Source organism: Drosophila ficusphila, unplaced genomic scaffold (genome assembly GCF_018152265.1).
Source record: "Drosophila ficusphila isolate 14025-0441.05 unplaced genomic scaffold, ASM1815226v1 contig_414, whole genome shotgun sequence".
Taxonomy (NCBI): domain Eukaryota; kingdom Metazoa; phylum Arthropoda; class Insecta; order Diptera; family Drosophilidae; genus Drosophila; species Drosophila ficusphila.
Window position 1 is genome coordinate 15,124,570 of NW_025064328.1, and position 27,942 is coordinate 15,152,511.

Here is a 27,942-nt window from a genome sequence, read left to right on the forward strand (position 1 = left end):
TCAATCACGCAGTTTCCAGGGGGAGGAGCCAAGAGTACTCCGCACCACGGGCATTTGTTCCCCCGAAATCCTCGATCTATGCGCATGCGCAGCGAATGAGTATGCATACGGGGGCGTGGCCATCTAATTAATTAAGCCATAAAGCCCAGCCGCCTCTGCAAAATGAAAGACGGCGGCACAAAAAACAAATAAATAAACTGGGTTTTTATGTACATAGTGCTCTTTCCTGCGATCGAAGAGAGCCGCGGATCTCTTTCGGGAAGAGAGAACCGGTTTGTCCAAGTTTGGAACCGAATCGTCCCTCGTCGTTGAAAACATGGTAGAATCGATCGGGTTATGTCCGTTAACGTTCAGAGCAAACGATTTATTTTCTGAAAGTTAACCCTTGAGTTAAAAAAAAATTATTTTGTGCAGGTATGTTAGCTCTAAATTCTTTAGCAAACCAAATTTTATGAGAGTATATTCTGCGGTGCAGCCTTGAATAAATTTCTAAAATTTAAAAACGAATTCTCCTCCTTGTTATATGACTTGCTGTTTCAATCCCCATGCCACGCAATAGGTTTAAACAAAACTTTGTATTGCTGTTTTCTTCGCACTCACTGGAAAACACCCTTGCACTCACACTCATTGTAGGCATTGTAGACGGACTGACGAATCCGACGAGACTACCTCAGGCCATATTATACCTTATACCATGGGTGGAAATACATACGCCTAAGTTTATTTTATTAGGTATTTGCACGCCATCTGAAGCACAACGCCAGCCGTCGATCGCAAGTTTCGTATTTGGAAAGAACCACAATAAAATCGCCACAAATAAAGTTAACAGTCCAAACAAGTGCCTAGCGACAAATAAGCAACTAAATGCAACGCATAAGGAACAAGCAGAAACACAAATATTTTCCATAACTGCACGAAGTCAAAACAATTTAAAAAAGGATTTTTTTTAAAAGACTACAGTTAAAACAACAAAAGCGGAAATTAGCAAGCGATATCAATCCGGAGCGAAACTTAAGCGGACGACTTCAAAACTTTTGATAAATTGATACAACTCACAAGCCATAAAAAACAACATAAAGGGAAGGAAGCAACTGGATGAAGGATAAAAATAAAAAACTTAAAAGAAAATCAACTTTAAATGAAAGAAATCAAACTTACTTAAATTCAACTACAAAAAGTCTTCGGCGCGCGAAAACCCTATTAAATGACCAATAGACTCTACAAAAGCCAAACTACATCGGGAAGGATAGAGTAAATCAGGAAGCCACTAAATCGCTTATCCCAGAACAAAAAAAATTAAACTCAATAAAGGATTAAAACCAACAAAATAACAAGCTGCAAGCAAGCATTAAATTACACTAAAACAAAAGCCATAAAGAAACTAGAAGCCATACTACAAGAATATAAAAGCTTAAAATAAATTCAAATACAAAACAAACAAGAACTTTAATCTCAGCCACACAAAATTCGAACTCGCGCGCCCTGCCCCTCCACTTTGCAACACTTAGCCGCTGTATCCCTGGCTTTCCGCCGCATTCCAACACTGCAGGACTGTCAGCTGTCAACTTCCTTGAGAGTGTGTGTGCGTGCGTGTGTGTTGCAAAACGTCGGCGTTGCACTTAAAAATTCGCGTTTCTGGCCAGAAAACCCGGGTTGTTAACAAACTAAACGGATTTTCTGGGCCCCAAAACATAGCCCCCAGGCAACCGGGCAAGGAAAACCGCCCGCAAAACGCGCTCGCCAGGGAAAACGCGCGCGTTGTGTGTTTTTGTGTGTGGTTTTATTTTTGGAATATAGAAAGAGCGACGAGATCTGAACAGAAAAAAAAAAAAAGTGTGCCGCGGCCGGATTTTCAGAGGCCCCTCGTGAAAATAACGCCAAGCAATAATAGACGCGCGCGGTGCCTTGGATTTTTACGGCTCCACGGTGGAGAACTTTTACCTCAGAATGGATCCTACGCGGGGCGACTCGCGCTACAACCTGAACTACTCGATGAGTAGTATCGGGTTGAGTCTGACCGATCCGGCGGATATGTACGGCAGTCCCGCCCTGGGGGCGGGCGGTCGGCCCCCGTCGGGGGGCTTGCTGCAGAACATGGGCGGCGGAGTGCCGCCCATGCAGCGGCCCACGGGCGGAGCGCCTCCCGCAACCCAGTGCCAAACGCTCCACAGTCCACAACACGCCTCCCAGCAGCAACAACAGCAGCAGCAGCAGCAACAACATCAGCAGCAACAGCAGCAGCAGCAACACCCCCAGCAACAGCAGCAGCAGAGGGGCCTGAAACGTTCCGGCAGCGACTGCTACGAGGATCACCACCGGTCCTCCGGAGGACTCACGCTCCAAGGACTGGACAACGTGGCCACCAATGCAGTCGACGACTCGGTGGACAACTACAATCCGCTGCCCAATAAGAAATCGCCGCCCGCCAATGGGAAGAAGACAAAGGGACGTGTCAAAATCAAAATGGAATACATCGACAACAAGCTGCGTCGCTACACGACCTTCTCCAAACGCAAAACGGGCATCATGAAGAAGGTGAGACCGAGATCGGGGTAATACCCGAAAGCTAATCCCCGTAAACTTAGTTGCCAACCGATCCCGACCACGATTGCTCCCTGCAATTGGGATGTTGACATTTCGGCCACGTTTCCAGCGCATGTGCAATTAATAAATGCTTCGGGGACTCAGTCGCACAGTCGTTTAGTTCGCCAAGAAATTGGCATTGTTCTGACTCTCTCTATAGGAAGAGCGTGGAGTTATCGGCATCTGGCCATCGGCACAGTGGTAGGGATTAGGGAAGGTGAACAATTTGGGTAACCACGTAGATTATTTTAGATTATACTCCTAGACAAAGTTAAAGTCTAAAAGGGGTAAACTTTTATCACAGATTCTTAACAATCACAATTTAGACAGAATGATGGGTTTGTAAGAATTAAAGCTTAAATATTATTAAAGCAGACAAAGATCTTATTCAAAACATATTTTACAATTTGGAGTTTTAATTTATAAAAGTAAATTCTTTTGATCTTAACCACTGTGTACGCGAACTTCCCTTGCTCTTAAAAGAACAGTAGCCGGAGATCCTCTTGTTTTGGCCAGATCGCGTCTGTTTGAGCCGACTGTTCGGTCGCTTTGGCGGCGTTGTGTAAGCGCGGTAGCCCACGATTCCGCGTTTCCCTTTGTTTTCGGCTTCATAAAATGTTAATTTGCCGCCGCAATTGCATTCAAAGGAGGCTGCCCACCAGTTGCTGCCCACAGTCCTCTGCTCCTCCCCCAAAACAATTGATGCGTGCTCCTCGCGGATTCCGGCCCACTCCTTGCAGCGTGGCCAATGCCTTGGCATTTTCAAATGACCAATTTTCACACGCAAACTTACATAATGCCGCTGCATTTTGCTCCTGCTGCTTTCCATCGATCTGGGGGCCGCATATGAAATTTTTCACATTTTTTAAATAGACTCTTTGGCCGCTTGGCCGAACCCCCGATCAAAATCGGACAAAAAGCTTCAACATCGCGGCGCTAAATCACGATCTCAGCACGATCTTTGCCAAGACACAAAATCTTATGAAATATTTGACCCAGGCGACCAAAGAAACAAAAACGTAGGAGCTCTAAAACCACAAAGGTGAATATATTGTCAGTCCGAAGTTTAAAGTACTCTAATTAAAAATACAGAAAATAGAATTCAAAGAAGTGAATTTTAATTATTGATTTTGCATTCTGTCGATATTTTTAGAACCTCTTTAGTTAAGTAAAAGTATGTGAGTTGGGTGCTATTAACCAAACACTTTGACACTTTTTCAAGGGTTATTTGATCCCAAGGAGATATTACCTCGTCAGTTAGGGTATCCGCAATACTTGACCCCTGGGACGTGGGCTCTGCCAGCTTGAGATTGTGGTTCTCGGGGGCCGAACTTATGACAGGCGCACGCCCGGGACAAGGGACCGCTTCTAAATGCGTCCCAAAAAATATCGATTTGGTGACTTTGATGCGGTCCCTCATCGATGTCCAGCCGGCGGACAGTTGACAGGCAGACAATGGGATTCGGGACTTGGCGCTACCGGGCAATCGCAGCAAAAAGCGCTGAGGAGGGCGATCTGCGATCCGAAATACGCCATCCCTACCAAGCGAACAAATTGCGGCCAATGAACTTGGCCCAGAGAGTTGTCGCGGCAACCTGTTGGCATGCTTTCCTCTGGCCAATTTTGGTCATTTCGATCTGGCCAAGAGCCGAGCTCCGAGGCGTGGGTGGGCGGTGGTAGTGAGGCCAAAAAAGGCCACAAAAGTGAAAAGTGAGCTAATGTCCAGAAGTGATCTCATTTGGCCGGGTGAGCCCAATTGCGTGGGCCGCATTATCGGATCGATTTGAGCTTTCGCTTCTGCATAATGCACGGCGAACAAGCCGTCGACAAGTTCCCAGCCAACAATTGGCAATGGCCAAAAGGGCACACAGGCGCAAAATGCCGCCAAAAGGTGTTAAATTGAAATCACGAGGCTTTGGCTTTGGCTTGGGAATTGTTTTCGGTGGCCCAGAAGCACGGAAGCCCCGGCTTCAGTCGCAGCTTCAGCCTCAGCCTCGTCGGCAGATTGTGGCCAGATAAGCCGCAGAAAGCCGGGCCAAGAGGCTCCGCGGCGGCTCGCCTTTTGGCCACATGCAACAGGCTGAACACAACACACGGGGCACAGGCGAACACTCGGGGCAAAACAGGCAACAATCGGCTTCTAACAAATGACTCTCCATCTGGACCGCGGTCTCTGGGGCTGCCTTCTTGTCCTGTCAACGCTTCCGAGCCCCAATCGTGTCCTTTTGTCTTTGTTCGAAATTCAAATTGACATGAATTGTTGGCCTGTTTGGGTCCAGGGTTCCTCGGCTCTTCAGCTCCTGGGTTCCTGGGTTCCTGAGCACCTAGGCACACAATCGACACCTACTCGGAATCAGAAACAGAATCGGAGTGAGAATAAGAATCGAAATCGAATCCGATTCAGATTCCGCTTTCGGACCGTGTCAATTGTTTGCATTTACACATGTTACACATAAAATTGGCAGCCAATCGATGTGTTAAGGGGTCGGGGTAACCCAATCCAAACCAATCCAATCCAGTACGATCGGATGCGATGCGATCCCCAATCGCAATCCCCACAGCCCAGGCTCGCCAACAATGTGTACAACAATTTCATTAATATTAATAAATGTTCCCGGAGCGTTTGCTTCTTGGTCCGCCAGTTATTTATGCGCAGTGCTTTCCGACTCGCCGCGGCAGAAGAGGCGGCGGGAAAAGCAGCAAAAACTGTTTTGCCCGCCAGACCGACAGCGACTTTATCGCTTTTAAAGTAATTACGAGCTGTTGATAGGCAGCTTAGGCTACCGTCTAATGTGCAGAAACACGGCTTGCGGCCCGGGGAGGTGTTATCGAGCACGGAGCCCCAATCGCGATGGTTGCGTGACTTCGGGTCTTGCGTGGGCGTTTCGAGAGGAAGGGACTCACTGATTTGCCTGGCGACGGCCACTCGGAATGGGTTTGCCCAGATCTTGGGTTTGCTTGGGCTTATAGAAGATTAAGGTTTCTTTACAAAAACACAGCTAGACACCTCAATTGATACGGGCTGATAAGCAATTAAAAGTAGGCCAAAAAGGAGTGTTTCGAAGTTTGATTTCGTGTTAACTATTACTTGCAATAAAAAAAGTATTAGATGGATTTTACAATTTATTAAGATGGGTATTATTGATTATTTTTAATCAAACCTGTGGTGGATTCCTCCTTTAAAGATCTGTATTGATTGCTATTTAACTAAAATATCCCTATTTGAAATCACGTTGCCATCTCTGGTAACCTAAGTCCGCCGCGTTAGCGCTTCTTATCGCTGCAACATAATCGCATAGTTTGGTGGGGAAATTTATGTGCCGCTCGGGCAACACACGCTTCGCCAGACAACCGATACCGAATTCGATACCATCGAGTACTTAACACGATCCTCTGCTCTCCTCCTTGCAGGCATACGAGCTGTCGACGCTGACCGGAACGCAGGTGATGCTGCTGGTGGCCAGCGAAACGGGCCACGTGTACACATTTGCCACGCGCAAGCTCCAGCCGATGATCACCTCGGAGGCGGGAAAGCAGCTCATCCAGACCTGCCTCAACTCGCCGGACCCGCCGAGCGTCGGCGGCGGCGACCAGCGGATGTCGGCCACCGGGTTCGAGGAGACGGAGCTCAGCTACAACATCGCCGACGAGGACTCGAAAGTAAGACAATTGATATACGGCCACCACGGGCACGCTCACCTCGGTCACCCGCCGGCGCCGCCCTCGCACTACAGCCTCGAGCAGAGTCTGATGCAGTCGGGCTACAGCGGCGGCCAGGCCTCGCCGCTCTCGCACGCCCAGTACGGCGGCCACGGGCACCACGCCCACGTGCCGCACGTGCCGCCGCCGCACTCGACGCACTCGCACATGACCCACACGCATGCGCAGCGCTAGGAGCTCTGGTCGGGATTCCCTAGGCAATGTCTGGCACTTGGTTGCCGCGGAGAGAGCGTCGGAGGTGGAAGTACTCGTTGCCAGTTCCTTGGCTCTTACTGGGCTCACGGGGTCCTACTGCTCGGAGGATCTGGCCCCCTGGTTTTTCCTTTCACAGAATTACATGATTAAATATTTAAATTCGAAATCCTTTTTCATTTAAACGCACAATTATTTTCCATATTGGCTAATAATCCCTAAAAAAAAATTTCAAACTAAATAACACTTTAATGTTTGGCAAACCTTATTTAGAAATATTCAGGAATTTCTAACAACTTCAAATCAAAGTCCCTTAAAAATGTATACAAACTCAGAAAAAAATATGATATTATTTTAACAACCCCCAAAACCTTCTGTGAAAGTAAAAACCAGCCAGTTTACCAAGCTCCAAAGGCCTCACGAGTGCGATAGGATGTCTTGTCCCCAACAAATTTTTCACTACCTTATTGGCTAAACAATCTGCACTACCAAAACACCACGCCTCGACGTTTTCCCGCAGAGAAACCAAGCCAGCTTAGTTAGACAGCAGTTTATATGTTTAGCAGATCCAAAGTGCAGCAAATGGCTTGATCGAACTGCGATACTCGTATCTCGTGCTTCGTATTTCGGATCCATGGCCAATTCGATCTCGCCGCTCGTTTTGTTCTTGTTTACCGCAGTGTTTGTGTTTTATTAATGTGTAATTTACATTTTTTACATTTTGTATACTAGTCAAGACTCTTACTGAAAGGCGACTGTGCCATAGCAAAGCTACAGCTCCTCCCAAGTACATCCCATAGCAATAGATCAATTGTCGCGTCCAGCTGCAGCTTCTAACCCAGTGCCATTCAACCGAACCACTAGAGACACAACGAGACACAGCCGAGACTGCTTTAGATAGTCCTTTAAGCCATAAGTGCAATACCGTACATAACTAGAAGAAAAAGGAAAAGGAAAAGGGAAGGGGGAAGGGAAAGTCGCTAGAGGAGGAAACTTTCCGCAAAGATTTGCTGTACAGAGTCTAAAAGGGTAAACAGCTCCAGTGCGTTTACGATGCTTAGTTAGCAAGTTTGATAGCAAATATAAATACAATGTCGAATGCGCCGGCGGCCGTTTTCCTGAGTGTGAGAGAGTGAATGCGTGTGTGATGAGCGTGCTCCGTAAGTTTAAGCGTGTTTTCCAGATTCGTCTAGCTTAATGTCATCAGTAGTATTTACCGCCCCTTAGTTATGTTTATTTGATTGATCCAATTGGCTTTTATTGACACCTACTAATTGGAATGTTGCATGACGAATTGCTCAAAAGGATCATCTGGCTAGATTCCCTAGCCAGACTATCTGCTCCGAATTAATCCGTGCAACAGAACCGCTTTGTACCGCCTTTGAGCTGTTTGCTTGACTCGCTCTTTCTACTAATATTTATTGTACATTTAAACTTAAATACCAAATTAAAAACAGCTCAAAGCAAGTTCTCTCACAGCAAAAGCAATTTAAACTTAATTTATTCACTTATGTTTACTGCGTTAAAGAAAATACTCAAGAAACACACATAATTTAATTACCGAACATACCGAACGTTTCTGTCAAACAGAAAGCCGAGTAATTTCTTTAATACTAGTTAAATTTACTATTTAATAGATCGTGCAATGCGCCCAAGCAGAACAAAAGACGTAAATCGAATAACCCTAAAGCAATTTACCGAATAAGCCATCAAAATATGTTTAAAAAACGAACCACAAAATAGTATCTATACGAATGAGACATAAATATATGCATATATATAATATTATTTAGCGCAATATTATAAATAATAAACATAAATCGAAAAAACAACGGATGCAGCGTAATGTAAAAGTGAACCCAAACCCAAACCCAAACACACTTCCAGCTGTTTCAAGAGCAAGGTTAAGAGCACCGCGATAAGCCCGAACCCAAAGTTTATACATAGTTTCTAGTTTCTAGCCTACACACGGTCGGTCTCCAATAATCCCAAGCTGGCGAGTGGGCCGCGCTCCTCGGCTCTCCATGAATGAATTTGTGTTTTTTTCGAGCACATATGTTTCTGTTTTCCTTTCGATGTTGCAAAGAGCTTCCGCTTCTCCCATGGAGACCCCGATCAAATGAAATGTTTTCGGCTGCGGGGGCTTCAGCCGTTGCTTGTGACGTCATGACAACAATGCCCGCGACGAGTTCATAAATCGATCAGAGCCACCACTGAATCTCGTCATGCACCAACAGTCAGTCCAACCAACCATCAGTCAGTCATTCAGTCAGTCAGTTAGTCAGTTGGCCAGCTCGCGAGTTAGTGAGTTCCCTCGGCTTTTTCTCCTGGCTTGGCATGCAAATCGCGTTTGCGGCTCGTACTTTTCAATGCCAAAAGCTTTTGGCGTAGGCACTACTGGCCTCTTGGCTGCCCCGATGACGTGTGCCACGATCTGCGTCCCATTCCGCTCCACTCAGCCCCCCTTTTTCCAGCGCGACTCAGTTTTTCCATTCAGCATGGGCCGATGAATGAAACCAAAATGTTGTGGGTGTGACACCAACGCCGGCTCAGGTCATCAGTTGTTGCTCTACACAGAAAGAAATTGCGATCTCCAACAACATAAACACTCTGAGAATATCCCAAAATCTTATTTTATTTGAACTCTCCAAAAAAATTATTTATAGTTTTTTTGAATTATAATTTTGTTTAAACCTTTTGGGTGAAGAGCTAACTCTCAACTCCGCCTTAATAGCAATTTGAATTCAAACACACCCAAGTTTTTTTTCGGTGTAGCCACTGCTGGTAGCTGACTGCCAGCTGACTGATAAAATAAAATCCATAACTTGTACCGCTGCTGCTGTAGGTCGTTCTGCCGCCGCCAACTCTTTGTCCAGCCAAGGTTAATTGCCGACTTGCAGTGGGCCGTTCGCTGTTCGCTGTTCGGGGTTCGCTGTTTGCCAACAGTCGCTGGCCCGCATTATGTATTGTAAATCTGGCTGGTATCGAGAGTGCGATCCATCAGTCTGCGCGGGTGTCTTGGCTACATAGATCGCCTTCTATGGTCGCTCACCTGCGCATCATCACCGAACCGCCCACGGAGCCCAACCATTGAAAAAACGCTGCAAGTTTGTTGGCTTTTGCGATTTCGTATTTATTTCGGAATTTGATGTGCGTTGACATGATTTCAAAGAGTTATTAGTACAGATGGAGCTGTGTTATTAAAATAACATTCAGTCTATTTTAATCTTTATTCATTCTTTGTATGCTTATTTGTACCTTTCATATTAAGTTGTATGCGGTTTCTATGTTTCTTAACCTCCCTGCAACAAACTTATGTTCTGATTATTACTCTCTTACCACCTCCTCATGTGACTTTTCTGCCGGTCTACCTGCAGGAGAAACAAAAACAAAACAAGGCGAACTTCTGGCCCAAGTTTCTCTCCGCGGCAGTGGGAGCACGGGTGCATATCAGTTTGAGAAATTAAAAGCATTTTGCGGTTTGGCTGACTATCGAAGCTGCGTGCCGCTCGAGCCTCTAACGACATTTCAATGATTTGCTGTTCGGCTGTTGCTGCTGCGGCTGCCGATGTTGCTGCTGTGCCTGCAACAGTTGCTGCTGCTGCGTCAGCAACATGGCCACGTGCGCAGCACAAGACGCAGGCGGAGGACAAAGGCACAGGCATTTGCAATGCTCGTCGATTACGTACGAGGGCGACCTCTGTCAGGCAGCGTCCAGCTGTCCAAAAGCCACCAACAACGCAGCCACGCAAGGAATCTCCAGTGTGGATTTTGTGTTTAAGCCGCCGCTGCGAGTTCTAACCGCATGCCGCCACAATGTCCTCTTAATTTCCTAGCCCGCGCTCACCACGCGATGATATCGCCGGCGATCCTCCAGAGGTCCCAGAACCCCATCCCCATCCCAATCCGCTTCTTCATCCCCATCCCCATCCGCCATCCACAGCCCAATCCCATCCAGCCGTCGTCCTCTGTCTGTGCGCTCGTTTTTTAATTCAACTGATTGTACTGCAGCTTCTGGAATTCGGCATTTCTTAAAGCCTTTGCGCACACACATTGTGAGTCGGCAACTTCTGGCGACCGGCAACTGGCAACTGGCAACCGGCCACTTGGCCATTGGCAACTTGCAACCGGGTCCCTCCAACTCCTGGTGCCTCCGCTTCTGCTGCTGCTGCTGCTCCTGCTTCTGCTTCTGCGCCGCCGCCTTCGCAATCTGAAAAGGTTAAGAAATGACAATTTGTGAGCGTTTTTTCTTTTCTTGCGTTTCGTATCGTTTTGTTTTTCTCTTATTTCTTTGTATTGTGTTTTGTGTTTTTTTTTCTTTTTCGGATTGTTTTTTTTTTTTTGGTTTGCGAGTTGGCCTGTCGCTGGGCCTGTTGCTTTCATTGTGATTATTTAAAAGCCAGGCACTGAGACCTTAACGAGGCGCTCTTGGCCTTTCAGCAGGACTCACATTTAGTTAAGCAATTATTGGGCCGCAATGCAAACAAATAATGCGTACATTGTGCTTCGGTGCTTCAGTGGCTGGCTTCCCAATCCCCCGCCGACTTACTCCACTGATTTTCCAAGTTAATCAAAATTCTTGGCTATCCACGTCGAAATCTCTGCGACCTTCCCCTTCCCCTTCCCCACCTTCCGCCCACCCCTTGCCACGGCTCTTCTAGCGCCGCCGGGCCACGCCCCATGCAACGCCCATTCAGTGGAGCGTGGCGGAGGCAGCGATTTGGAGGAAACTTATGGCTTTCCACCGTACCGCTCCCCGCCTTTAGCGACTTATATAGGCAAAGGCAGCTCCGCTTCACTGACCAATTTATGGCTGGGAATATTTCTTAGTTTCGAGCCTCGGTTGCCTAATAGTGTGGATTTTCTATGAAGATGTTTGCTTAATTGTGCCAGCGGTAAGAAAATGCTGGGATAGCAAGAAATTATCTTAAAGAAAACACATTAAATGTTTCGGTTTCAGTTAGAAATTTTAATCCATTAAATGTGTTTAAACTTTAGAAGACACTTTTGTTGAAAAAAATGGGAGGATATTTGGCGTTTCCTAAGATTACCATATTTATTTTGAGTATGACTTGAAATCTGTGAAAACATAACTTGTTTCTCACAATCTTTTTACTATCTCTGGTTTCCTTTTTTAGCAGTTTGTTTAATAAATTTTCAAATAACAAGACAATAAAGCGTTGACAAATATTGTCCAGACTTCATCGAAAGTTTGCTCCTTACGCAGCTTTTTGCTCATCTTAGTTTGTGGCAAGTTCGAGCGGAACTCCAGGCAAACTGTACTTTGAGAGAAGAAAACATGGGTAGCAATAAATTCTAGGCGAAACTTGGAGCTGGCGTTTGTTTTGTTTGCGATTGCGATTGTGCCCATCTCCGAATTCATTATATAATGAAGCACACGCGGACTTCCCACACGGCGGGCAAAAGCCGACTTCTACCCACAGTCCGCACGGTTAACAAAAGTTAACAACAATCGATGCTCGGCTGGTTCAGCTCATTTCCTGCCCACAATAAAATCAAATGTTGAAATCCACACAACCACGTGATACATATATGTAATCATAACCATTCGAAAACACATTCTCTTCGCTTCCTAAAAGTTGAGAGTTTTCGCTCGGCCAGAACTCGATGCCAAAGTTCCACTTGGCGCTAATGAAAGTGCCATAAATTTTCAATTAAAGCCTGGGCCAAGCCATTTTTTGTGATCCCGCGGACCGAGATGCAGACAGTCGAACCCAACCTCAGTCCCGTCCTCTGATTGGCGACGATTAAGCCATCCAGCGAGGGTTTTCTCGAAGCTGCCGCTGCAATTATTTGCGAATTAACATTTATAACACTTGATCCTGTGCGTATCCGTTGAAAGCTGGGCTGACTTGACGCTTCAGCGCACTTAAAAAGTATTTTTGTGCCGCAACAACAGCGGCAGCAGCAGCAACAGCAGCAGCAGCTAAAGTGGCAAGCAACAGCAACAGCAAGAGCAAGAAATATTTTGCCGCATTTTAAGAGTCGCAGTCCGTCCGTTTGTTGTATGTCTGTTATGCGGATTCATTGCAACCGCAGCCACTTGTTGCCGCTGCAGAGTGCTGATGTTGCTGCTGCTGCTGTTGCTGCTGCGTGGCCAATGTTGCTGTTGTGCTAAATTTCACACCAACAATGAGCGCGCGCCAACAATGAATGAAAACGAGCGAACTGACGGACTGGGATGACCGCCTGGTCCGCTGGCCTGGGCTAAATCGATACCTTAATTCAAAGGCACGCCAGACCGCATTTTTGGATAATATACTCCAGCTCCATCCGCTCCAGTGAGCCGATGTTGCCAGCGGCACGCGTGAGATTTCCTGTCTGCAGTTTTGGGACATTTCATATCGGGTTGCAGCCAAATTTGGCATCCTTTGTGGCACGCGGGGTTAAATGCACAGATATACATATACGAGTACCAACATCGATTCGCGGGCTTATCGGCCTGGGAATTGTGGAACGGGCGCTTATTGTTCTCGCCGTGTTGCCGGCGTTGTGCAACGACTCTAAAAAGCTGTTAACATGCGTTGTCATCGCTGCCATATGTTGCACGACGGCCGACTCCTGGTCGCCACCGACATTGCCATCGCACCGCCATCGATCGGCGATCGCTTTTGGGGCAGCAGGCAGCAGGCAGCACCACCGGCGACGGCGACTTGTCAACCAGCAACCACTAACCGCCGAGATCCAAGCGGCAACCACCTGGCACAACTGCACCACTTTTGTGACGCTTGCATCAACGGGCTGAACTTCAGATTGGCGGCAGGCGTTGGTTTCCCTCGAAATCTACGCGAAAGTGGAAACGCCAGCGATTTGCGTAGCCCGCAGCGATAGTTATAGCTTCCTCAGCTCACATGTGCCGTCCCTTATTTGGAAGCTTGTGTGCGAAGCGCAAAAATTATATGCTCGTATGCGAACTGAGCAACTCACACAGGCGAGTGGTTGGGAAAAAAACCAGCACAACAACATCAGTACACTCGGAGAAATACAACCGAAAGTGCCCCTTTCTTCTTTCATTAGAAAGCATCTCAATTCATCTGTACTTATAAGAAAAACTTCACTTGGTGAAAGTATTAGATACTTTGGAGTTTAAGCCCAGATATTTTTGTGAATATATGTTTTTTAAAAACCAATATTAATATGAAATACATTTCCATTAAATAAACATTTTCATCAAAAGAGTTTCTTTTATGGACTAAAAGGCCTCAGCTTTTTTTCTTAAATTTTTTTTATTTTGATTTCAATAAAAAAGGACTACGTTTTTGCAAGTGTAGCGTCGGTGGCCGAAAGCTGAGTCGCGTTCAGGTTAAAGCCGAGTGCAGCGGAGAAGTCGTCGCCACATTGGCTGACTTATGACGAAAATAATTGCTGGCTATTGCTATCTCTAACGGGCGATCGCGTCATCGTCATCGTTATCGATTATTCGCAGAAAGCCCATCGCAGTTAGCCCGTTTTCATTAGACCGTTACATGCGGCGTATGAGTAATCAATAATAATTTTATCGCCAGCTTTATTACAGTTTTCCCCGTCGCTTTTTCGCGACGTCTGCATGTGTGTGGTCCCAAATCGATTGCAATAATAATTTCACGCAAATATAGCACAGCAAATACAGCGACAACAGCTCCGGCTACGACAATCATCGTACAATATTGTAATTTACTTAATTTCGTATCGTTCAGAATACGCAAATTTTGCAAAAGCGAGAAAAAAAGTGGAAGAAAACATTGTCCATGCATTAGGTACATGTCCCAGTCCCATTCGTAGTTGTTTTTGCTATAGTTGTTCTTGTTGTTGTTGCTGTTGTTGTCAGTGCTTTAGATATTGTTGTTGTTTTAAAAGGCGACTGCGCGGCGTCTGTTTTCCTTGCTTTTTGGTTGTTTTTCAACTGCGTTTGATATGCAAATTTTGTGCTTTTAGAAAGAGACACAGAATTATCGTATCTGTCGGCAGTTGTTGTAGGAGGAACGAAGTAGGGGTTGCATGTGGAAACTTTACGTGTGTATGTGTGCTCGACTAGGAAAAGCCCAGGAAATTGTGTGTGTTTGCGGGTTAAATTTTTTTGCTCCTCAAAGTAGTACTTAGGTTTTGAAAAGAAGACCTAAATGCTCTCCTAGCGGCTCGAACTGAGGCGTTAAAGTTAAGCATCTCCTTTGAATTACTTTTGGGTTTCCTAAGTTTTTTCCAATTTACCTCGGCAAATATTCATAAAAAATCATGTTGGCTTAAGCACGGGGCGTATGCGCAATATTTGCGTAAGATCTTTGGAAATCATCTGGCAGTTCGGCTTTTCGCCGCCACTTACGCGACAACGCCTTGACATGCCCACACGTCCGGCGACAACAACAGCCAACAACTTTGCAACATGCCACCAAACTTTTGGAATTTTTCGCCGATGTTGCGGCGTGTGAGAATTCACAACCGTGTGTGTGTCTGTTGGCCGCGAGTGTAAAGGAAAGCCTTTAATAAGGGAGCCGAAAATTTATAATGTGGCACGCAATTAATTCACTGCCACAGCTGCCACACGAAGGCGCAACAATTATCACACCATTCAAATGACGCTCACGAATGTGTTTTGTTTTTCGTTTTTTTCTTTTGGTGGTTGATCGGAAAGGATTGAATGGCCACCGGCGGGCTGGCCGCCAGCAACTTGCAACATGCAACATGCAACAGCAACAGCAGCAGTCGACACATTTTGTTTGTTCCGAACCGTTCTCTTTGGCGGCAAACATTTAACAAGCTGCTGCTGTCCGCTGGGCCGAGGATGCCACCTAGAAAGCTCACGCTAGGCGTCCAATTGGCTGGAGTTGCCGCCGATCATGGTCATGCCACATGGCCGAGTGGCTTATGGCCGCATGGTGCCCAAAGTCACCAGCGAGTGGACAATGCCCGGGCCTTCGGCCGGTGGTCCTTTGTCTCGGCAGCGCTCCTCGCCGCCTGTCAGTGCTAATTTGTTGCTGCTCGTGCAGCTCGCAGCTCGGCTCCACTAAAAATATAGCCATAAATGCTGATCAATAAGGAGGGACGACAGAGAGCGAAATCTGCATGTCCTTAATGCCGGCAACGTGCGAGTTTTACAAATTACGAGCCGAACTGGCAGACGGGTCCACTCTTTTTCCCACGTCTCATTAAAATCGCAGTTAAAATGCAAGATGCTGCCTCCGTTCTTTTACTTTCTATCATCGTCATCGAGTCAGCGAGCCAGAGACGTCCCATCGTCATTATTGTCAACTCGCAACGAGTTGCCAATCGTCTGTCCCGGCTATCTTTCTGCCTGCCGTTTCTAGATTGATGTCTCTGCAGTCAGACAGTCGGTCGGTCCACCGGTCCATCGGTCCCTCAGTCCATCAGTCCAGCAGTCCATCAGTCCAGCAGTCCCGCAGTCCATCCAACAGAATTTTAAGAGGCGAATGCGATCGAGGGAGGAGCACGAGGAGGAGACGGAGGAGTGGGCAGAAGCCAACTTGGCACAGTTTGCGCACTTCGGCATTTCATTGCCCCTGCTGCAGATGGAATTTTCGGGAGGAGATTGCTCGTATTCCAACATGAGATAAGGGACGAAATATTCATTTTTAGGGCTGAAGAATTTTGGGCACGGGCAGTACTGATATGCCCCGAAAATGTATTTATTATTCACAGCTTGATCTGAATCTCCAATTTTTAGTGACTTTACCAGTTAGATATACTGATTGTCACATCCCCCATTCCTGAGGGAACAAAATAAATATTTGCTATTGATTTTTTGTGAGAATAATGTGATCTGTGGGGAAAAAAGCCACCAACTTCTTCTTATTTCCCAAGAATTAAGTACTCGATCATCGACTCTAAGGTCCGCTGTAATTGTGCAATTCTTTGTTTGATTTGGCCGCTAGTGCGCTGTACTTTTTAGCTGCCCACGATCCGGCTGATTGTTTAGCTGTTATTGCTGCTATTGGACGTTAATATACATTTGATTCTTGTTATATATAAAGTAAAAAGTGGCGAGTGTGTGTGCGCCTTAATTAAAAGCCGTGGCCCGCTGCTCGTAGGAGTTAATTAGACTGCGGAGGTGTACGGGCCCAGTTTCCAGCGATCCGTCGCGTTGTTCGCTTTCAAGTCAAGCCCCGGCTATTAGTCGCTCAATATTACGCGTTTGGCCGACAACATTGTTTTTACTTCTGCCCGCCGTGTTCTGTGATCTTGAGTTATCGACGGACCGATGGGTGGGGGCGAGGGGGCTGCGGGGCAGCTGCTGTTCACACGCTGCTCATCAACAATTGCTGTCACGAATTTTCCACTCGGCGCTTTTTGCGCGCGCTACTTGTTTGTATTTTAAAATTTATTTATTTGTGCAGTCCGCAGCCTCCACAGCCTCCACACACACACGATGGCGGGGATCCTCTCGTGGAGTGGAGTGGATCGTCCGCACGGAGTGAGTGTGCTCCTCCTGGAGCGCACTGAAGAATGCATTTGATCAGATAATGTAATTCGCATTTTAAATTGAGGCGCATTCCCAGTTATACTTCTTCTCACATGCATTTACCAGTGGCCAGTGGCCAGTGGACCAGCCATCATCCAGCATCGGCATCCTTGGCCCGCGAGGCGGAGGAGTGCGAGTGCCGGGCTGGAGGATCTCCAGCGAAACCCTGGAGGAGCCCACGACCACTCGGCCGGCATTGCGGGCGTTGCATTATTACGCACAAGTAAATCATCGACGACGTCGCTGTCGTCCTCCATCGAGCCCAACGGCTTGTTAAGTAATTTAGTTGGCCTTTTTTGCCCGGCTCTCCTCGGGCCATTTGGCTTTTTCTATATTGCATTTGGCATATTTGTTTAAAGAGCTGATTGTGAGCTGAATTTGTTATTGTTTCTATAAACGCAATAAATTGGCATTCAATTAGGCCAAAGGTGTTTTGCTCTTGGTGGGTAGAAGTCCCTCTCTTGGCAGATGGTCTGACTAACTAGATTTTGTGCATTTTTTTGGGTTCAGTATAGGTTTTTGACAATATCTAACAAAAAACCGATCGGACTGTCAAGTTAATCAAGATTAAAAAATTCAAAATATGTGATTACCAACTGTTTTGCAGAACTAATGTGTTTTCTAAACTTTGTCAAAATAGATTACAATTCTTTAATAATTTTTGGTTTTTTTATATATGTTTTTTACTGGTTTAAGTTGCTTAATAGACACTAAAATGTTTTTGGGGGCTTATTGAATTTAACCAAGATTATCCCATTTCGTTTGGGTGCCTTCATTTCCTTACAGAAAAAGTTGCAACGCCCCTATTTCACTTCCTGATCGCATAAAAAGTTTCGGCTACTTGACATTTCCAGGCAATCAGGCATTAGCATATCGGCCTTAAGATCTATAACTGAACCCGACGGACAGTTGACAGTCTGCTCCGCCCCGCGGACGGATCAGATCGCATCGGACAGGAGGGGAGCATACGGGATCCATCATGCGAGGAGAGGCTCGTCCTGCTTTCTAACGATTGCATTTTTGATATTTGTGACACGCAGATTTTCCATCAGTGTCAACAAGGCATTGTTCGGCGAACGTCAACGTGGTTGGTCCTCCATCCCGGACTCCCAGACTCCCCCGAATCCCCCGACTCCCCGACTTGCAAACCCCGGACTCCCCGGATTCCCCGGCTCAACTGACAGACTCGATCGGCCGTCCGATCGTCGTCGATCTTTCAACATCTCAGACCGAACTCAGGCCAAAGTCGGGCCAATGCAAAATACAGCGAATGCAGCGCGTACATTTGCATAGACACAAAATTATATGAGGCCGAGAGACCCGGGACCCACAAAACGCAGCTTCCTGGTCTTTTTGTGTCTTTTCGTCCGGCCTCAAATTTATGTACCCACACAATGGGGCAGGAAAACAGTTGGGGGAATCGCTGGGGCCCGTCTTCGATGCCGGAGCCTCGTGGCCCATGGTGTTGGCCTAAACACCATTCTAGCGGTTCGTTTAGCTTGTTTATTGGCATGAAAATCTATCAAAAATGCATCATGCATTTTATATTTATTGTACGTAAAAACAAAAATAATGTGCTTGACATTTGACCCGGCCCAAACGACAACGTTACGGCCGAGCCACATGTTGCCCGTTGCCAGTTGCTCGCTGTTTGTTGGCAGTGCCTGTTGGCCAAGTTGCCTGCGAGTCGGCGAATCCACGAGTCTGAAAGTCTGCCAGTCCCCCGACTGATTATGAAACGGCTTTGTCGGTGTCTCTGGGATATTTGGTTATTGTCTTCGATTTTGCATTCTAACACAAATCAAAACGGGCCAGCAGCAGTCCCAACACTCGCCACTTAAATGCTCGTTTATAATGTTGTTAAAATACAATAAATAGCCAGGATTCGCAGCAGGCGGTTTTCACTGGCTCTCCGAGGCGAACACATTTCCCTCGTTCGCTCATGCTGATTTATGAAATGTGGACGCCGAAGTGGCGGCCCACAAACGGATCCCCATCCCCGAACCCCTTTGGGCCGAGTATCTGGCCGGGCCAAGACTCGCTTCCCGGGCCTCTAACTGGGCCCAGTCGGCAGTAGCCTGCTGGGCTACTGTTTGCAGTTCGCTGAGTGGCTTATCGCGGCGGTGCATCGCGGCCATTCGAACAGGCTGGCATTACTCTGCCGCCTGCACTTATCACGGCTTAGAAGGGGTCAAGGATTGAGTGCTACACCGAAAGTGTCTTAGCCGGTAACCCACACTATTAACTCTTAGAGAGGCCAGTCAAGGCACCGCAGAATATAGGTAGTATTTTAAGCAGACGGTTCTAATTCAAACGGACTAAAAAATAACGGTTTAGAGAATCTTCTACTTTTATATAAGTAATCTCCAACTGAAGAAACTTTTCCAATTACCAACAGGCACGACTTACGGCAGACTATCTTGTACAAATAAAATCTTAAAGTTTCCAAGTAATTATAGTTACTGATATCTGAATATTAGCGATCAACATTTATTCTCTATATCAAAATCACTGATTCCAATTCACTCCTCCACACGTTTCACATTTTTACTTACCCATATCAAAAGCTCGCTTAAGACAGTTCTTCCGTATATCTTTTCCAAGATCATTGATCACTGCGTGATCAAGTCTCGGGTAATCAAGTCACCATCTTTCAATGTTCTCGAACTAATTTTCTTCACACACTTTTCTAGTTCTCGCTGATCGATTACACTTTTCACGTCTTTCAATCCCCAAGAAAAGAAACACAGATCGCTCCTCGATCGTCGTGCAGGTCACGCAATCGCTCACAGACTGAAAGCGAAGCCCCAGCTGTCGGAGCTCTTGGGTCCCGCCGAGGAAACCTGGCAAGGAACTCGTTTCGGGGAACTTAAGAGTAAGATCGCCACTGGGGGCGACGAGTGCGACAGAGAGGTTGCATAGCTCCGATCCGCTCGCACCTCAGAGCTGCACTCTTTGGCGCTCTCTTAAGCCGCGCTCTCGCAGGTTTTATTAGGCACTTATATTTATATAGCCGAGCATATAGCGCCGATCTGTGGGCGGGACTTGCTGGCCGCTCGTGTGCGTATTAGATTTTATAGACTCGCTTTTGACTTGCTCACCAATTCCATTTTGGGCCGGGCTTTATATACATTGGCTGCGTGGGGACAAATAAGCAAACAAATGAGTGGTCCCCGGTTGCCCGGGGCATGAAAATTCAATTTACACCAGCCCGCCACAAAATGACGTATCTCTGCATGTATTTATTGAAATGTATTCCATTATATACGGACAGCTATAGTGGATGTTCTTTCTCCGTTCCGTTCTGCAGCGATTTGTTGGGTGTAACCAGTTTTCGCGTAAGAAATATGAAATCAGCGATTGAATATTTGTTATTTCGCTGGTGGGCGTGGGCACGCTCCGATCCTATAGATGGTTTTTGCTTTGCTTTTGTTCGTTTTTCTAAAATGACACAATTTAATGAAATCCAAACAGTTCTCGACTTGGACTTGGTCTTTGACTAATGATGAAGGCGCTGGTCGGAGTGCTGGAACTGATTTTTCAATTAGTTTTGGAGTCGGGCAGTTTTGAAAGTTTTCCTATTAGATTTATAGTGTGCTAAAAATTAGCACAGATATGACAACTTTGCCGGTCTAGGCTTTAATCAATTAATCAATGTAATAAACAACTCAAATAATTCTTTATTAAAAAAGAAGTTTCTTAAAATCTCCACACTAGTTTCCATTGCTGATAATTTATACGAATATTAAAACGAGTTCAGTTATACAACTCTAGGCAACCAATAGGTTGCATTAAATTTAATCGCTGTCAGTGGCTCGAGATTGTTTGCCTAGTTAGGGGCCTTCTTCGGATTGGTAAATCTAGCTAAACATCGAACTCAGTTTGTCCGGGCACCCACATCAGGATCCCCCTCCTCCTCCTCCTCCCAGTCCATCGGTCCACTTAACATACGCCGAATTGAGCTCTTGTATTCGTATAATTGCAATTTCCATTCAACTGTTTGTTCGCCCGCCGGATTGTGTCCAACTCCATTTCATTTGTTCGGCTAGTTTTGCGGTTGTTAGTGCCCATCATAAATTGCGGGAACTGGGGTAGGGAGCTCCCCTCCAGCGGCTCAGGATGTGGCAAGGAGGAGTTCGCCGAGGGAGCGGCACAGGCTAATCGGTGCCGTTTCATCTGCGACCCGCTGTCCTGTTGCCTCTTGTTCGCCTGTCGGCGCACGCATAATTAGGCCCGAGGACAATCGCTTTACTAGCTCCACTGCGGAAAATAGTTGGGCAACCCCGACTGAGTCCCTTAGATGCTGGACTATTTCTAAAAATTATCCAAGCTTACCATTTATTTTAGTCAGAAATGGTAATAATGTATTCATAAAGAGCGTCTATATTTAAATATTTTCGATCGATAATATAATTTTACAATTTGTACCTATGTACATTTTAAAATACTTTACCATGTTTGAGTCAAAATAGCAATATAAACCTTTTTTTAATCAAGTTTTATATCATAACCACTAAGTGAAAAAGAGGTAGCTTTTACATGCAGTGTAATTATTGTCATATGTTTTTCAGGCTTGAAATTTTCGTTAAGTGCTTAAGCAGCAGGTTACCCCTCGCAATTTGGCCAAATAATTGGTAACCGAAAACAATAAGCTCGTTTCTCGTACTCTCCCGGCCAATCGTGGCATCTTAATGCGGCCCTGACATTTAAATAGATGCTAATTCCCATCATAACTGACTCTGGCGTTCTGGAGTTCCCGTTTCGCGGGTCTGAACTAATGAATTTGAACCCGCCACTCGATTGAGGCGGCCCAGACTCACGACGACCCGACTGCCAACGGCTGCCAACTTCCTGCTGGCCGCTTTCTTTGCGCGTGAATCCGTGTAACCGCAGCCCGCAGCCGAAGAAAAGACACAAAACTGTGATTTGCCCAAAAACAGAAAGCCGGCAAGAAAGCTTCGCCTCGCTTTGCTTTGCTTTGCTTTGCGGATATAAACGCTTTAAAACTCCATATTGCGGCCTGGCCCGGATGCGACGACAATTGTGAAGACGACCAAATGGCCAAACTCCCAGTTTAGCTGGCAAATGTCTACGCAGTGTTGTCGCTTCTGCCGCTTTTGTGCTCTCCACTGAGCTGATGTGGTTGTTGCTTGTTGGTTGGTTGTTTGGCTGCTGGTTGCTGGTTGTTCGCTTGTTGCCGCTCCGTGTCAACTGACTGGGGCCTTAGCTTTCGGCTTTCGGCTTCTGGCTTTTGTTTCCACAAGCCGGGCCGCCCCATTTTGCTTAGCCAGTTGGCCAGAGCCATCCCATAACATTTGCCTCAACGTTTCCTGTTCAGAATGTTTGCCGCTGTCCTGTGGTTGTGATTGTGTGAATCCTCCTACGAAATCGAGGAACAGTGGTTCGGGGAGGTGTCTTGGATTTGTAAAATAATATTTACAATACTGTTTTAGGAATTGTTCAATGGTTTCAAACCAAATCCCTTATCTCACTATGTAAAATATGAAGATCAAACATTCGGTCTAAAACATTTTATGATATGCTTTATGAGCACCTAAAGGAGAAATATACATAACTATCTCTTTTTCGGGTTCAATAGACTTGTATACATTTTTTATAGAGCCTAGAATCACCTTCATTTGTTTCAATAAAGTGTGTAAAAGGAACACACACTCCCACACCAAAATCCATTTCATCTTGTATTCCTACCCTTTTGCGCCACTGTTTTCCTTTTGGCCCGTTCCCTGGGCAATTGTGCGTTAGATTTAAGTGCTTTCGTTTGCCAGGCTTAATTTGCATTTTTATTTTTATGTTTTCATTGAAAGCGCCAGCATCAATGGAGCCCGCTGGCTTCGGCTTCAGCTTCAGTCGAGAGCACATTTGGCTATTCCTTTGTTTCGGCCCAAAGTTATCAGTGTCGGTAGATGTACACGGCATCAACGGTAGCAGCGGCAACAACAGCGGAGAACAACATGCAAAATGCAAATGTTTATTGGCCAAATGCTGTACGATCTCAGCCAGCTAAACTGAGAATGGGCTAACACTGCTGGTCCTTCTCGGTGTTTTGTTTTTGCTGCTTGGCGTTTTTTAAGCCTTCAAACGGTTGAAGCGGGTGCTGACTGCCACAAAGTTGTCGCCTTTTGTTGTGGCAGCAACCATTTTGGTAAAAACAACTAATCAATTGGCAAATGTGCCATCCGTCAATCACCGAGTCAGTTGGCGGTGGTGTAGGTCACACGACACCACACGATCGGTGGTGCAGTGGTTGCTGCTGCTACTTATGTTGCTGCTGCTGCGACTGCAGTTGCAAGTTGCAACTGCTGCAGCGGCAACAGCTAACAGCAAGCCACCGAATTGACTCGCATTCACTTTTGGGGCACATAAAATGCCACCTTGGTTGTGAATGTCAGTTAGCCAATTTGAAAATTCATTCATTCGATGCTTTGACGACTCGCTGACTGACTATTGCCAACATTTATTATTAGCCTTTCCCAAACTGACTATTTTTGGAGCTACCGATGGCCACACAGCAGCAACAACAACGCCAGCAACAACAACATGCCGCACATATCACAGCAAGACAAATTTCTATATAATTGCATTTGTCGCAGGCTCCGAGCCTCGAGGTTCGAACTTCGCAGCCACCACTGGCGAGGCCAGATCGGCCAGACAATGCCAGGCATTATTTTTATATAAATTGCATGCCATTGGCCCGGCCAGTTGGCATTCCATCCAGCCAATTGCCAGCCAACCGAGAGCCGGGGCAGGGTTTTTCGCTCCGATTGTATTTTTTGCCTCGCTTTTAGCCGGGCTCAAACTCTAATTGTCATTTAATGAGACACGCTCGGCATTTGCGCACGACACACGACTATCAATTTGGCAAGTTGCAGTTGGCATCAGCAGAAGCAGCAGCGGAATCAGCAGTGGAAGCCATCGATGAAACTGTTCGATTCGCTGACAAACACAACTTGTCGTCCTGCCTCGCTTCTGGAAACGTAATGCGAAATAAATGAAATAGCATTGCCCTTAACATATCATTCGAGAAGGCACTATATAAAATTTAATAAAGTCGAAAAAGCGCCATCTCTTTTGTTTGTCTGTTTCAATTGAAGCATTAAGTTTCTCGGGTGAAAATAGACAGTTTTAGTGCTTGTCAGAAAACAAGGAACTTCAGTAATGCTATTATTGGCAGCCGAGATAAGCTAGCACTTATTATTACAATCTTCGCGGCTTGATAATCAGCCTTCTAAATGATTTCTATATTTATAGCTCAATTTTCTTGGCAGAGAAACGGTAAACACAAAATTTCTATTAATTGTTTTCTTTGTGTGCTGCAAGTGTCATATATTTATTTGAATCAAATGCCAAAATAATCATTACTCAACAAATTATACCACTTTTGAAAAGATCAACCCCCTTAATTTAGTTCATCCCTGTATTTATAAAACTCAAGAAGAATAATGCTCGGTAATAGATCTTATTATAATGGAATCAACCCCTGAGATGATGTCAGTGGGGAGATTAGCTCAGCAAGCAGTTGAGGGATTTATTTTCCGGCGACTTCCAAGAGCCTCCGTGGCGCAATCGGTTAGCGCGTTCGGCTGTTAACCGAAAGGTTGGTGGTTCGAGTCCACCCGGGGGCGTATGATTTTTTTTCTTTTTTTATTTACCTCTCTTAATAAGCATTTCTCGTTAATAAAACTCATATTTATTACTTTTGTGTTGCGAATTTAAATTGCATAATTATCGCAGAAGAATCGCAAACATAATGGGTGGTCCGTGTATTTGGTTTCGGCAATAAAAAACAGATTAGATAAGTAGGAGGTTTTTATCGGGGGATAAATATGAGGTACTACACGGATAATTGCCAGCCTTATACGTTCGCCTTAAATACAAGCCTGGGCACAATGTAACCTTTACATGAACAGCTCCGCTTTCAGCTGCCTTCTAGTTTTTCCCCTTTTCCACTCGCATCTGCTGCAACTGAAAACCGCGAGCGTAACAACGGTTGCACATGCACATGTTGGTGTTGCCGCGGTTGCCAAGTATATCATGGCAACTTGGAGACAGTTTGTCGTCGGTTGGTTTTGCTAATTAAAATGTCTTGGTGCTGTCACTCAAAAGGCGGTCGCCTGATCCACTGGCCAACTCGCTCGGTTGGCAGCAGCAGACGACGTCGGCGACGGATGACGACGCCCATTTTAGTCAGCGGCAACAATGCGATTTTGCCTTTCGCGAATTGTGGCTGAGGCAGCTTACAGCTGCTGCTGCTGCTGCTGTTTATGCTGCTGCTGCGGCTGGTACAATTTCATTGGAAGTCCGCTGATGTGGCAGGGGCACGCGGCGTATGCGCAATGTATGTGCAATTTGCGATCTCCCTCGCACAAAATGGCGATCGCATTGTTACAGTTTGCAATTATTTTGATTTATTTTTTGTGCCGTCCCAGAGGCTCAGCCTCTGCTGGCACTAATCAAAATTAAAATGACGCTCGCGATGCCATCCAAGGCGATGCGACGACGTTCGCTGGAGAGTCAGAAATCAATATTCTAAATTCTTTAACGCGTGTGCACATTTAAGGCAACGCCAGCTCATTGAGATGCGTGCCGGCGAACAGCCTGGCCAGCACTTATACGCAATTTCGCGCCATATTTGGTCCAAACATATTGGATTTTTTTCTTTTTTTTTTGTTATCTCGTCGTCTTTTTGCTCCCTGCACTTGGCTGGCATATAGAACAGGCCCCGGAGCAGACCAGAGATCCCCGATCCCAATCGCGACTCACTCGCAATCACCCAAGACTAAGCTAGGCTTAAGATCAGCACAGCAGACTGTTTGTCTACCATTATTAATCGTGTGTCTCTGGCTTGACTCTTTGCAGGATGACCGATCGCCTACCTCGTCCGGCAACGAGTCGGATGACTCGTCGGATGTGGAGATGCCGGTGGAGGCTGCCGAGGCGGCAGCCAAGCTCCCGGCCAGCAAAACAGAGGCTCCTCCGCCTCCTGCCGCCTCAGCGGCAGCAGCTGCCACGTCCTCGGCGGCAGCCTCATCTTCTGGCTCCAAGGCGATGCCAGCTTTGAACTATCAGACTGAGAACAACGGACCCTCGACGTCCGCAGGCGGAGCCCCGGCGGACAGCAAGTACGTTTACCCAGCTGCCTCGATCGCCAACATACCGCAGAAGATGCTGCGGCAGCTCATACAGTCGGGTCACTTGCAGCTCCACGCTGAAGAGGGTGTGTGCCTCACAGATCTCACCTTGAAGTATTCAGCTGTTAATCATATCCCGCTTTGCAGATGGAAACCAGTACGTGACCATACCGCTCAGCTCCACGGCGGCCAACCTGATCAAGAGCAACAAGCTGAGCGCCTCTGGATCGGGAGCTTCGGGGTCAGGAACTGCCACTAAAAGCGATCCCCAAGCCGAGAAACCCCTGACCATCAAGCAGGAGTACGATTAGCCCCCAGCCACGCCCACTGCTTACCCAATACCGAGAACTGCGTTTAACCACACTTGCCCAGAACCATCTGAAGGAGAAACACCAGCAGGAGACCACCATTACTCACCCACAGCTCTCTTGAAGTCTATCCAAAGTTTTCGCGTCACCTTCCACGGATGACGATCCCCTGCTAAGTCTAAGTCATACTGTATCTACCATATCGTATATATACTATTTTTATACCTATACATGGCGAAGTGAAAAGGAAACCCTGACCTGGTACCCAAGTTGCCAGCGGCATATCCACGTACGTAAGTTTTAAAAGTTTTGCAAGATATACAACGGAAAAGCATTACACTGATATCGGGATGAATACGATCGATGGTTGAATGAGAAATGGAAAAGGGAAAATGGAAAACAAGGATGATATGGATGTTCCTAAACCGCAGAGATCATGTTGCTTTGTTACTAGTTTATATTGTTTTATTATACAATACATGAATATATATAAACCACTTTTTTGCATAAAACCAAAGCGTCGACTGTCTTTTACTATAATTGAATCGGAAATTGCCCCATTAATTTTTAATGCTGATTCGGAGGCAACTAAGCCAAGAAGTTTATGGTTTAATCAAGTGAAATGACACTTGAGCAGCAGCAGCAGCAGCAGACGGCAACGCCCCACTCGAAAGTGCCCCACCCCAAAAATCATAGACGGCCACTTGCCACCAGCATGTACTACACTATATATACTAGATATAGAGTGTGTCTACGAGAGTGCTTGGATTAAGCGCACTCGCAAAAGAGCGACGGACAAATGCCTTTTGGTATTTGGCCGCTTGATGGATGTGTCCGTGGTGGGTATTGTGCGATTGATTGATTGACGACATAATCTTATTGACACTTAACCTAATTAAACGTCGCTCATTACCTGCCGGCACAGGCAGTTCTCGCCGGTACTCGCCGTCTAGCACCTGTTACCGCTTATGGCCCTCGATTGGGGCTAAGAAGCCCTCGTCTTCCGATTGATCTTTCCCCGTAGGAAGGGAGCGAGGGACGAGTGCTTCCGCTCCGGCGGAGGCACTTTGCATGCAGGAGACCCACAAAAGGCCACAAAAGGCGCAACGTGTGGCACATACTAATGCCTACTACTTGCCAACTGGCGTACAATGGAGCGGTTTTATTTTAATTCCTAACAAAACGCATAACTTGAGACCTAAAGAAGGTGATTTCCTGAGGGGCTAAGAATAGTTTAACTATTTATTTATTTTAGAATATATTTCTGACTTAGCACAGAGCTTACGTGCGTATTTACAGCAATAAGATTATTAAACAATTTTAGAAGAACCAGAAGCACAATTTACTTTACCAATTACAAAATCAACTTACAGATTTACTGACTAGTGAAGTCTGTAATTTATTATCCAAACCAATTATAATTTTGTGTAAATACCCATACCATATGCACCCACTGTGCGGTGGTTAAGTGTGGACGACCTGGGCGGTGGATTGGCACGCGCCGCGGTTTCCGTGG

At 46.2% G+C, this 27,942-nt stretch overlaps 2 protein-coding genes and 1 non-coding gene across 3 annotated transcripts; 2 read left to right on the forward strand and 1 right to left on the reverse strand.

The window, feature by feature from the left end:
- The first annotated feature begins 738 nt into the window (after positions 1 to 738).
- On the forward strand, positions 739 to 26,943 carry LOC108101883 (serum response factor homolog). The gene is made up of 4 exons (XM_017206426.2): positions 739 to 2,535; positions 5,995 to 6,243; positions 25,847 to 26,204; positions 26,266 to 26,943. Exons 1-4 carry the CDS (start codon positions 1,948 to 1,950, stop codon positions 26,427 to 26,429), a joined length of 1,359 nt encoding a protein of 452 aa, XP_017061915.1. The 5' UTR covers positions 739 to 1,947; the 3' UTR covers positions 26,430 to 26,943.
- On the reverse strand, positions 7,031 to 20,150 carry LOC108101884. The gene is made up of 2 exons (XM_017206427.2): positions 19,525 to 20,150; positions 7,031 to 10,705 (listed from the first exon to the last, which is right to left on the reverse strand). Exons 1-2 carry the CDS (start codon positions 19,576 to 19,578, stop codon positions 10,328 to 10,330), a joined length of 432 nt encoding a protein of 143 aa, XP_017061916.1. The 5' UTR covers positions 19,579 to 20,150; the 3' UTR covers positions 7,031 to 10,327.
- On the forward strand, positions 24,539 to 24,612 carry Trnan-guu. The gene has a single exon. It is a non-coding gene; the product is annotated as a tRNA-Asn (tRNA).
- Positions 26,944 to 27,942: the final 999 nt, after the last annotated feature.